Source organism: Aquarana catesbeiana, linkage group LG03 (genome assembly GCF_042186555.1).
Source record: "Aquarana catesbeiana isolate 2022-GZ linkage group LG03, ASM4218655v1, whole genome shotgun sequence".
In the NCBI taxonomy this organism is placed as follows: domain Eukaryota; kingdom Metazoa; phylum Chordata; class Amphibia; order Anura; family Ranidae; genus Aquarana; species Aquarana catesbeiana.
Window position 1 is genome coordinate 49,497,852 of NC_133326.1, and position 12,532 is coordinate 49,510,383.

Consider the following 12,532-nt stretch of genomic DNA (forward strand, 5'->3'; position numbering starts at 1 on the left):
CCAAGCTCTAGACTCCCAATGCGTTTATCCCCAAAGCCCGAGTTGGTGGTTGATATCGAAGAATCCACAAAAAAGAAAATCCTTTCTACCAGTTACCTGGAAAGTAGTAACAACAGATGCCAGCCTTCTGGGCTGGGGAGCAGTCCTAGAAAAAGTGTCTGTCCAAGAAAGATGGTCCAAATCATAAATGACCTTGTCCATCAATATTCTAGAGATTCGGGCAGCACGCCTGGCCCTGAAGGCCTGGATGCTCAGATTACGGAATTGTCCTGTCTGGGTCCAATCCAACAATGCCACAGCAGTGGCCTATATCAATCACCAAGGGGGCACGAGAAGTTGTGCGGCCCAGAGAGAGGTGAATCATATCCTAACTTGGGCAGAAAACAACATACCTTGCCTATCGGCAGTCTTCATTCCAGCAATAGTGAATTGGTAGGCGGACTACTTGAGTCGCCAGCAGTTGTTCCCGGGAGAATGGTCTCTTCACCCCGACATCTTTCTATCAATATGTCAAAGATGGGGAATTCCGGACGTGGATCTGTTTGTGTCCAGGTTCAACAAAAAGATCAACAACTTTGTGTCAAGGACAAAGAATCCGCTGGCATGCGGAACAGATGCCTTGGTTTTCCCGTGGGATCAGTTTTCACTGATTTATGCATTCCCTCCTGTTCTGTTGCTTCCGCGACTTCTTCGCAGAATCAAGCAGGAAGGGAAGGAGGTGATTCTTGTGGCCCAGGAGATCTTGGTATGCAGAGATCGTAAAGATGGCGGTAGGGGACCCATGGACCCTACCACCGCGGCCAGACCTTCTCTTGCAAGGTCCAGTATTCCATCCTACCTTACAACCGCTAAATTTAACGGTTTGGCTGTTGAGACCCACATTCTGAAGGCGCATGGGCTGTCAGGTTCAGTAGTTTCTACTTTGGTTAATGCTAGGAATCTGGCCTCCAGAGTCATATATTATAAAATCTGGAAGGCATATGTCTCCTGGTGTGAATCCAGGGGTTGGCACCCCAGGAAATATCTCATAGGTAGGATCCTAGAATTTCTACAGCTGGGATTAGAAAAATGAAGCTGGCCTTGAGTGCTATCAAAGGCCAGGTGTCGGCCTTATCTGTATTTTTTCAACGACCACTTGCTTCGCACTCTCTGGTTCGTCGCTTTATTCAGGGGGTAACGCGGATTAATCCTCCAGTTAGGTCACCCCCGAACCCTTGGGATTTGAATTTAGTCCCGTCGGCGTTACAGAAACAGCCTTTTGAGCCAATACGACATTTTCCCTTGGTCCTTTTGACAAGGAAATTAGTTTTTCTGGTTGCCATATCTACTGCAAGAAGGGTATCAGAGTTGGCTGCTCTTTTTGTAAAGAGCCATATTTGATGATTCACAAGGATAAGGTTGTATTACGCCCTCATCCTAATTTCCTACCAAAGGTAGTGTCAAGCTTTCATTTAAACCAAGATATTGTTCTGCCTTAATTTTTTCTAGAACCTCATTCTGCGGAAGAAAGGTCACTACATTCTCTTGATGTGGTGAGAGCGGTCAAGGTCTACTTAAAGGCGACTGCTCAGATTCGTAAAACAGATGTTTTGTTTGTGTTGCCAGAAGGTCCTAAGAGAGGCCAGGCAGCATCGAAATCTACTATTTCTAAATGGATTTGTCAAGTGATTGTTCAAGCTTATGGTTTAAAGAGGAAAAATCCACCTTTTCATATTAAAGCACACGCCACCAGGGCTGTTAGTACTTCCTGGGCAGTGCGTCACCAAGCCTCCATGGCACAAATCTGCAAGGCCGCAACTTGGTCTTCAGTCCATACTTTTACCAGATTCTATCAAGTAGATGTAAAAAGTCATGAGGATATCGCGTTTGGGCGCAGTGTACTGCAGGCAGCAGTATAAGTCCTCTAGTCTCTTGGTGCCCTACTTTTGTTGTGTCTCCCTCTTTTCAGTTGGCATTGCTATGGGACATCCCACATAGTAACTACTATTTCTCTGTGTCCCGTGATGTACAATAAGAAAATAGGATTTTTAAAACAGCTTACCTGTAAAATCCTTTTCTGTGAAGTACATCACGGGACACAGAGGTCCCCCCCTTCTTTCTGGTATACACGTGTATTACTTTGCTACAAAAACTGAGGTACTCCCAGTAGTGGGAGGGGTTATATAGGGAGTGGACTTCTTGTCTTAGGGTGTGCCAGTGTCCATCATATAAAGGTGGCTTATAACCCACATAGTAACTACTATGGCTCTGTGTCCAGTGATGTACTTCAAAGAAAAGGATTTTACAGGTAAGCTGTTTCAAAATCCTATTTTTTTTTTTTACCTTAATGCATTCTCTGCATTAGAGTGAAAAACCTTCTGCAAGCAGCTTCCCCCAGCTCCCACCTTAGACTTACCTTAGCCTGATCTCGATCCAGAAATGTGCACAGGTGCAGCAGCTCTGTCCCTGCTTATTGGCTAAGTCACAGCCAGTGAGGAGGGAGCAGGGGCCGAGCCACGCTCTGTGTTTGTTATAGACACACAGGGCTGGCTCAGGAGCAAGCACGCACAAGTGCCTCCATAGCAAGCGGCTTGCTATGGTGAGAACTCGGCAGACTGACAGGGGACCTGAGAAGAGGAGGACTGGGGCTGCTCTGTGCAAAACCATTGCACAGAACAGGTAAGTATAACATGTTTGTTATTAAAAAAATATATCCTTTACGATCACTTTAATGAACATATTTCCCTATTTTCTATAATCTGCTTTCAATTCTTTACAAAATCCTTTTCTAAAGCTGACCATACACTATTAGCAGGCATAATGGAAAAAAAATCTAAGAGATTGCTCCATCCATGCTATACGGTGCGGATGGACAAATTCCCTGCTGGGCTATTTTATTCTAACAGCCAACACCAGGGGTTGTCAGAATACTCAAACAGCAGATGCATCTGATTGGATGCATTCACTGTATGGCTGACAATTGGAATAGAAGTCAAAGGTAGTGGCACTCCAGTGCACTACAGGCTTCTTTATTTATTTAATCCATACAGATAAAGAGACAAAAACACACAGCTCCAGGACAGCCAGTAAACGCGTTTCACATGGGACGTCTGAAATGCATTTACTGGCTGTCCTGGAGCTGTGTATTTTAATTTTTTTACCTGTATGAATTAATTGGATCAATACAGAAGCCTATAATTTGTACACTGGAGTGTCACTACCTTTGTTTTCTATTCCCATTGATTGTGGCTGGCACTCAGGTACATTCAGAGATTTTTGGCCTTGGAGCGGTGTGTGCTCTTTGTGCTCTTTCTATGGCTGACAATTATTTACCTGGCTCCTGTGAATTTTCAACCAGAGGATGTTGGGGCCACCCACTAAATAAATTTCATCCAGGTCATCAGGAGCGGTCTGAAATTTGAACAGTGTATGGCCAGCTAAAGTTTTCTTTCCTATGAGCTTGAGCTCAAACTACAGGTATCCCCTTGCTTTGGTTTACTGTGCTGGAATTCATCTTTGGTGAATACTTGCATAGAGAGATTCAGGTATGCAGGAATATCATGAGGACAATATTATTGCAACAGTGGTGCTAATCAGGTGTTTATAGTAAGCATGACTCTCCAAGTCATTAAGGTTTCAAGGCTGACTTTTGGTAATTCAAACCTTCAGTTCCCTTCACAAATTTTCTATGGGATTAAGGTCTGGAGACTGGCCACTCCAGGACCTTAATGTGCATCTTCCTGAGCCACTCCTCTGTTGCCTTGGCCATGTGTTTAGGGTCATTGTTATGCTGGAATACCCATCCACGACCCATTTTCAATGTTCTGGCTTAGGGAAGGAGGTTCTGACCTAAGATTTGACTGTACATGGCCCCCCTGTCCATCTTCCCTTTGATGCAGTGAAGTTGTCTTGTCCCCTTAGCAGAAAAACAACCCTAAAGCATAATGTTTCCACCTCCATGTTTGACGGTGGGATGGTATTCTTGGGGTCATAGGCAGCATTCCTCCTCCAAACACGGTGAGTTGAGTTGATGCCAACGAGCTCAAATTTGGTCTCATCTGACCACAACACTTTCACCCAGTTCTGTTAATCATTCAGATGTTCATTAGCAAACTTCAGACGGACCTGTACATGTGCTTTGTTGAGCAGGGGGACCTTGTGGGCGCTGCAGGATTTCAATCCTTCACTGGGTAGTGTGTTACCAATTGTTTTCTTGGTGACTATGGTCCTAGCTGCCTTGAGATCATTGACAAGATTCTCCTGTGTAGTTCTGGGCAGATTCCCCACCGTCCTCATGATCATTGAAACTCCACGAGGTGAGTTATTTTGTGTTTCTTCCATTTGCGAATAATCGCACCAACTGTTGTCACCCTCTCACCAAGCTGCTTGGCGATGGTCTTGTAGCCCATTCCAGCCTTGTGTAGGTCTACAATTTTGTCCCTGACATCCTTTGGACAGCTCTTTGGTCTTGGCCATGGTGGAGAGATTTGAATCTCATTGATTGATTGCTTCTGTGGACAGGTGTCTTTTATACAGGTAACAAGCTGAGATGAGGAGCACACCCTTTAAGATAGTGCTCCTAATCTCAGCTCATTACCTGTATAGAAGACACCTGGGAGCCAGAAATCTTGCTGATTGATAGGGGATCAAATCCTTATTTCACTCATTAAAATGCAAATCAATTTATACATTTTTTTTAAATGCTTTTTTTCTGGATATTTTTTTGTTTTTCTGTCTCTCGCTGTTAAAATAAACCTACCATTAAAATTATAGACTGATCATTTCTTTGTCAATGGGCAAACGTACAAAATGCTTTTTTCCCCTCATTGTATCTAGTAGTTGGTCACTTTCAGCTGGTTTTGTTCTGTAGTGTTGAAGACCTCTTATAGGCTATCCATGAAAACAAGAAAGATCTGTTTTTTTTGGAGAGCGCTTAAATGTTATGTTATATGTGAATAAAATCCTATCCTGTATATAACCGTATTCATTTATATAATATTCAATGAGACTCTCTGATTCTTTAGCTATACTGTATGTGTGTATAATAGAATATGCGTGTAAATTTGAGGGGTCTTTAAAAGGTTTTAGCACTTTTTTATATTTAATAGATTTTTTTTTAAAAAGTTCACTTTTTTTTTTTCAGAAAGTTCACCCAACAAAAAACCAACACGCTTTAATGGAACCATTTCTGGCTCACTAAATAACTTAACTTCTACGGGGAGAGGCATCGGTGGACAATCGCCTGGCTGCACTCTGCCCGCTGTTGAGGGGGCTTCGTTTGGTGAACGCCCATTATCAATTTCATCATGTTCCGCTCCAATTGAACAGCGACAAGACCAGTCAAGGCAACAGCCAACGGGGATCTTTAACCTGAACATCAATTGGTAACAAACTTTTTATGCTAAACTGTCATCACCGCCTCTAAAGTGCACTGCTTGTTCTAAACAAATGGAAGTATGGGGGAAAAGGAGAGGTTTAGGCGCTCACAGAGGATGTTACAAGAATGCAGAAAATCACAGCAAGAAGCAATTAAAAGTATCACTAATGCCGCGTACACGCAGCCAGACTTGCGAACGGTCTGTACTCCATCGGCATTTCCGACGGAAAGATTCAGAACATGTATTCTATAATCTATATCTGAGTCCGTCAGAAATGCCGACAGAAAAAGTCTGATGGGGAATACACACGGTCGGAATGTCAGACCAAAAGCTCCCATCAGACTTTTTCTGTTGGGAAGTTCGGCCGTGTGTATGCGGCATAACGGCAAAAAACATTTTTTTTTTTCGTTTTGGTTAGTGTAAAGAGAAATTAGAACACCTGTCAGACTAATATTGCTGTCTGTGCCCTCGTTGGGGAGATTCACATGATAAGTTTTTACTCTTTGCAAGGGTGAAAGTGAAAAAATCCCAAACAGGAATGGAGGAAAAATCTTTCAATAGTAGTTCTGATGACAACCAGGCATTCTATTACTTTGGAGGGATTTCATCTCACTTCCTCTTTTGGCTATAGGACAGGAAGCAAATGGAAATCTCCTCAACGGGACATGGATGGCAAAAAAAAAAAAAAAACACAGGGGTTATAACTCTCCCTTACTCTATTAAAAATGAAGAAAAAAGTTTTGCCTTAAAGCGGGATTCCGTCCTAAAAAAAAAAATGTAAAAGTCAGCAGCTACTAACACTGTAGCTGCTGACTTTAAATAAGTAGACTTACCTGTCCTGGGTGCCCGCGATGTCGGCCGCCCGAGGCCGACCCGTCCCTCGGCTCTCGGGTCCCGGCACCGCCATCCTAAGTGAGGGAAACAGGCAGTGGAGCCTTGCGGCTTCACTGCCAGTTTCCTACTGCGCACGCGCGAGCGGCGCGGCGCTCCGTTCTGTGAATGGCCCCGTGGTGTTCTGGGGCCCCACACAGTTCCCAGAAGACAACGGGACTGCTCACCGAGGAGCAGAACACACCGCGGAAGAGGAAGAGGCAGATTAGGAAGACTGCCTAGCAACAAGGGTTTAGGCAAGTTTTTTTTTTTTTATCAAATGTTTTTTTTTTTAGGATTTTTGGTGATTTTTTTTTTTTTTTAGGGTGGCCCTCTACTTTAAGTTCTGCTTAAAAAATAGACAAATGGTCATTAGGTAGTGGATGTGTGGATTTTTTGGAGAATAAGAATATTGTTTAGTGTCACTTTAATTAAATTATAATTGTGAGTATATGTCCACATTATAAAGAGCATGTTGTGATATAACCAGAAGCCCCAACAGGATTATGTCATTCTGACAGTGCATAGCTGGAGTGCCATCATGTACCACTTGTTCTCTTTAATATCTCTATGGTACCACAAATTCCAACATTCAACCCAAAACAGCATGGAGGGGAGAACGTCCTCTGACAGCTATTGTATTCAAATTTAAAAAGTTTGCATACATTGACTACATATACAGTGCACATTTAATAAAACACATTTAAATATTAAGTACAGATAAAAGGACCTATTGATCAACCCAGGAAATAGAAGCTGCTAGTATACTTCCTGTGGGGCTATACTTGATGTACGTCGGAAAAGCCCACACTAGGATATGGCATTTGCTGTTAGGGTGTTCAAGAGTCCTTGAAGAATTAAAAAATGCTCAACATGTTTCGCGACCAAGATTGTTGCTTCTTCAGGAGCTTCTGTGTCTCTAATTAGAGAAATAGATTGCAATTAGAATAAGATATAAACATTTTAATATATAGTTATTGTAGTAGGTATACATATGCATAACCATATATGTAAGTTATGTGAACTCACCACATTTGGTGTTCCTCAGCATACTGAACAGTGACTGCATCTGATTGGGTGCAGTCACCTATAAGCAGACAATAGTCACCTGTAAGCAAACAATTTTCCACCCGGCTCCTTTGACTTTTCAGTTGACGTGAACACCCATGCAGTCTGATTCTGGTGTGGCAAAAAAAGGGTCCTTTACGATTTTGGTGCGGATGCGATATGAGGTGTGATTTGAGCAATACAGAATGAATAGCACAAATCGAACCGCTGCAAAATGGCATGCAATTTGAACAGGAACGTGGTGTGAATCATTTTCAAATCGCATGCGGTTCTCGCATCGCACCAGTGTGAACCGGGACTAAAATGTATAGTTTTGACAGAATGGGAAACATTTAAAATCTCTGCAGGATTTTAATTACTATCTGATTGCCGGGTGAGATTTCTCTATCACATTCTGTCCCTGCAACTCAGCTGGGACAGAGACAGCAAAAAAAAAAAAAATCAAAGGTTCTAACCCCTTTTCATTTTATTGCTGTGTGTCCCCATTGAAGTGATTCCCCTCACTTCCTTTCTCAATGATCACTGGGACAAAAAATGAAGGGAAGCCTCCCCAACAAGGGTTGTAGACGCACACAAATAAAAACCATAACCCTTCTGTACTCCTTCTGTACGGGCTCTTTCACACGGGGGATCCGTATGTCCGTTTTTCATCCTTCCGTTTTCGGATGAAAAACGGACATACATGTATCCCTATGGAGCGTCGGATGTCAGCGGTGACATGTCCGCTGACATCCGACCCGCTCCGATCCGAAAAGTGTAACGGAGGAAAACCCTACTTTTCCATCCGTTTTCGGATCGGATCGGGTGATGACGGACACTACGACATCCGTCATCATCCAATCCCCCATAGGGGAGAGCGGCGCTCTGACAGGTCCGTCGCTGCACAGTGTGCAGCGACGGACCTGTCATTTTCCTGCTCAGCGGGGATCGGCGGAGCGATCCCTGCTGAGCAAGCGGGTGTTTACGGGGCGGATCATCACTGATCCGCCTCGTGTGAAAGGTTACGGCTTTCGTTTGATATCATAATATTCCGCCAATGTAGACATTTATTAATGTCAACTATTTTTTATTGTTAATATTTAGGATATTTTTATTTATCATTAGTAGAATTTAAATAGTATTATATTTATTAGGGGTAAATAAATACACTATATTACCAAAATGATTGTGACGCTTGCCTTTACACGCACATGAACTTTAATGGCATCCCAATCTTAGTCCGTAGGGTTCAGTATTGAGTTAGTCCACCCTTTGCAGCTATAACAGCTTCAAATCTTCTGGGAAGGCTGTCCACAAGGTTTAGGAGTGTGTCTATGAGAATGTTTGACCATTCTTCCAGAAGCACATTTGTGAGGTCAGGCACTGATGTGGAAGAGAAGGCCTGGCTCGCCGTCTCCGCTCTAATTCACCCCAAAGGTGTTCTATTGGGTTGAGGTCAGGACTCTGTGCAGACCAGTCAAGTTCCTCCACCCCAAACTTGCTCATCCATGTCTTTATGGACCTTGCTTTGTGCACTGGTGCGCAGTCATGTTGGAACAGGAAGGGGCCATCCCCAAACATGAAATTGTCCAAAATGTCTTGGTATGCAGACACCTTAAGAATTCCCTTCACTGGAACTAAGGGGCCAAGTCCAGCCCCTGAAAAACAACCCCATACCATAATCTCTCCTCCACCAAATGATTTGGACCAGTGTACAAAGCAAGGTCCATAAAGTCATGGATGAGCGAGTTTGGGGTGGAGGAACTTGACTGGCCTGCACAGAGTCCTGACCTCCACCTGATTGAACACCTTCGGGTTGAATTAGAGCGGAGACTGTGAACCAGGCCTTATCGTCCAACATCAGTGCCTGACCTCACAAATGCACTTCTGGAAGAATGGTCAAACATTCCCATAGACACACTGCTAAACCTTGTGGACATCCTTCCCAGAAGTGTTGAAGATGTTATAGCTGCAAAGGGTGGGCCAACTCAATGTTGAACCCTACGGACGAAGACTGGGATGCCATTAAAGTTCATGTGCGTGTAAAGGCTGGCGTCCCAATACTTTTGGTAATATAGTGTATGTTCTTAGAGCACACATAATCTGTATGTCTGTATGCATTCAGCATATACATAGTACCTGTCAATCTACATATTTGCCAACCTTGTACATTTGCTCTGTTTTAGGAGATGGACATGAAGATGTGCCAAAATATTGAAGACCAATGCAAAGTCTGCTTCTTGCTTTCTATTGGAATAAAAAGGATATGAACTTTGGACAATAAAATAATAACATAAAGGATGTAGAAAAAAAATGAAAAATACATTTTGTCTACAGTGCAGACATCTTCGATCTGGGAAGGATTTTTCATTAAGCACACTACACATTGTTCTCACAGCTGAGTAGTCTGTAAATAATCAATTCACTTGCACCAACGCTCAAAGGATCACTTGAAGATGTTGTCTACTTACGCCTACTATAGACGGTTCGCATCTCGGCTGGTTCAGAAGGAACCGGCTGAGGTTCAAACCATTGTATGGGCAGGCTGAATGTACTCAAGTTGATTGATCGATCAACTTTGGTACAACCAGCCTGCCGGATTTTACAAGCAATTATTGCTAGCAGCTATTGCAGGAAAGAAATTTGCTTTGTCTATGGCCGGCCTTAGGGGTGGTTAAATTAGGGAAACCCCTTTTTGCCCTGAGCAGTATCCAGCAGTTTAATTTCTCAGCCACCCTGCTTGTCTGCTAATTGAACACTAACCTTGTATGCCCCTGGCCCAGGGGTTCCTATGTTTTCACTTCGGGTGTATCTATAAACAATGTGCAGAGCTATTTGCCCTGCAAAACTGCATGTACATTCATGTGAACACCAGCAAAATTAACTGTTACTAGGCTATTTTCTCCCCAGGTAGGATGTTCTTCATCCATTTCACATTGTAAAGCGCTGCGCAAACTGTTGGCGCTATAAATCCTGTATAATAATAATAATAAAAAAAAAATAATAGTGAGAATCAGGAAAATACTGCATTATGGACACTAGATGGAGCTAACAATCATAGTAAATAGGTACCATATTTATCGGCGTATAACACGGGCGCTTTTCCCCTTAAAATCGGCGGAAAATCGCGGGTGCGTGTTATACGCTGATCCCTGCTGCCTCTGAGGGGAAGGAGGGACCGAGCGCTGCCAAAATAGACCAAGCCGAGTGTACTGTGTACTTGGCTCCGCTTGTAGTCACGCCCAGTCCCGCCATTGGACCTGTGTTATGTCCATCATAGGAGCCGGGCCAACAGGTGGGACTGGGCGAGCATGCGAGAGGAGCCGAGTACACAGGACATCCGGCTCTGTCTATCTCGGCGGCGGTAATTTAAACGATCATGCTGCAGATGACACTTGGGCATAACTGCAGATGACAATTGGGCAAGGCTGCAGATGACACTTGGGCAAGGCTGCAGATGGACACGATAAGGCTGCATTGATGGCCATTTAAATGTAAGTTTTTTTTCCTTAAACTTCCCTCCTAAAAGTTTTTTTTTCCTTAAAATTCCCTCCTAAACTTGGGGTCTGTGTTATACAACGGGGCGTGTTATACGCCGATAAATACGGTATTTATTTCTATGATAATTGACTCCATCAAGTGTACAAAATGTGGTATTTTGCTGATTCACGCTATTCTTATAAGTGAAGAACATCAGACTTATGCCCTGTACACACGACCAGTTTTGCCATCGGAATAAACTCCAAAGGTTTCTCCGATGGAATTCCATTCAAGCAGTCTTACCTACACACGGTCAAACCAAAGTCAGACCAAAGTCCGACCGTCCAGAACGCGGTGACGTACAACACGTACGACGGGGCTAGAAAAAGGAAGTTCAATAGCCAGTAGTCAATCGCTTCCGTCTCGTACTTGCCTCAGAGCATGCGTCGTTTTTGGTCCGTCGGAACAGCATACAGACGAGCGGTTTTCCCGATAGGAATTGGTTCCATCGGAAATATTTAGAACATGTTCCATTTCTAGGTCCGTCAGAATTTTCTAAAAAAAAAAATCCAATGAGACACACACACGATCGGAATATACGATGAAAAGCTTCCGTCTGACTTTTTCTGTCGGACATTCCGCTCATGTGTACGCGAAATTAGAGAGAAAATATCCTAGTAACATTTGATTTTGCCGGCACGCGCACAGAACAAACGTACATGCTGTTTCGCATGGCAGTTGCTCAGCAAATTTTTATAAATCTACTTTAAAGTGCTATAAAACCCCTACTCTGAAAGCAAATTTAGGGAATTGCACATGATAATTCACAGAAGTATTATTACTTTGTATTTTTAAGTGATAGCCAATTTTTGAGACACTGTGAATCCTTTATTAGGACATTTATCTACAAAGAATATAATTAAATAAATAAAGTATTTTTAATTGATAAACAAAAGTTAATAGTACAGCCACAATGACAGTCTGGTTTATGTTTATGTTGTATTATTCGGTTATTGATTTACATATACAAGCCCAAACTTGTTCATTGCTAGGATCACCATGTGTCCTACGTGCTCGGGTTCTCTCCTGCAGCTCATTGTAGTCTGGGTGTTTGGTTTGCAGGGGAAGATTACACAAATACCATTGTGGTTTCCAAGGCAGGTATTTTCATACTGGATGTGTTGACAAGAGATAAAAATCACATGCTGCACATGGCTTCTTTCTGTGAGTTTCCCGAATTGCGTGCCCAGAATGATGCCAAAAACAGTAATTTACTTACTAATATTTCAGGGATTACCAAGTTTCAGTTTTGACATACAGTACATATATGAAAGGTAATATGGGTTAAGGGATACAGTTCCTTGAAAAAGTATTCATACTGCTTGAAATTTTCCACATTTTGTCATGTTACAACCAAAAACGTAAACGTATTTTGTTGGGAATTTATGTGATAGACCAACACAAAGTGGCACATAATTGTGAAGTGGAAGGAAAATGATAAATGGTTTTCTAATTTTTTTACAAATAAATATCTGAAAAGTGTGGCATGCATTTGTATTCAGCCCCCTTTAGGCTTAATGTACACGGGACGTTTTTACAACCTCTCCTGAACAATTTAACTTGACAGATAAAAACCCACGTTTAAAACGTCCGACTTGCAGCTGTAATTGCAGCGAAAGGTGGTTCTACAAAGTATTGACTCAGGGGGGCTGAATACAAATGTACCCCACACTTTTCACATATTTATTTGTAAAAAAATTTTAAAAACATTTATCATT

At 42.7% G+C, this 12,532-nt stretch overlaps 1 protein-coding gene across 5 annotated transcripts in view; it reads left to right on the plus strand.

Annotated features, from left to right (window-relative positions):
• TTLL13 (tubulin tyrosine ligase like 13) overlaps positions 1 to 11,728 on the plus strand; it is an 85,474-nt gene extending 73,746 nt beyond the window's left edge. For all 5 annotated transcript variants that reach the window (XM_073618493.1, XM_073618492.1, XM_073618491.1 and 2 more), the window contains 2 exons: positions 5,123 to 5,363; positions 9,461 to 11,728. In XM_073618493.1, coding sequence (XP_073474594.1) covers positions 5,123 to 5,363; positions 9,461 to 9,473 — 254 coding nt within the window. In that variant the 3' untranslated portion in view covers positions 9,474 to 11,728. The remainder of the gene's footprint in view (positions 1 to 5,122; positions 5,364 to 9,460) is intronic.
• The last annotated feature ends 804 nt before the right edge of the window (positions 11,729 to 12,532 follow it).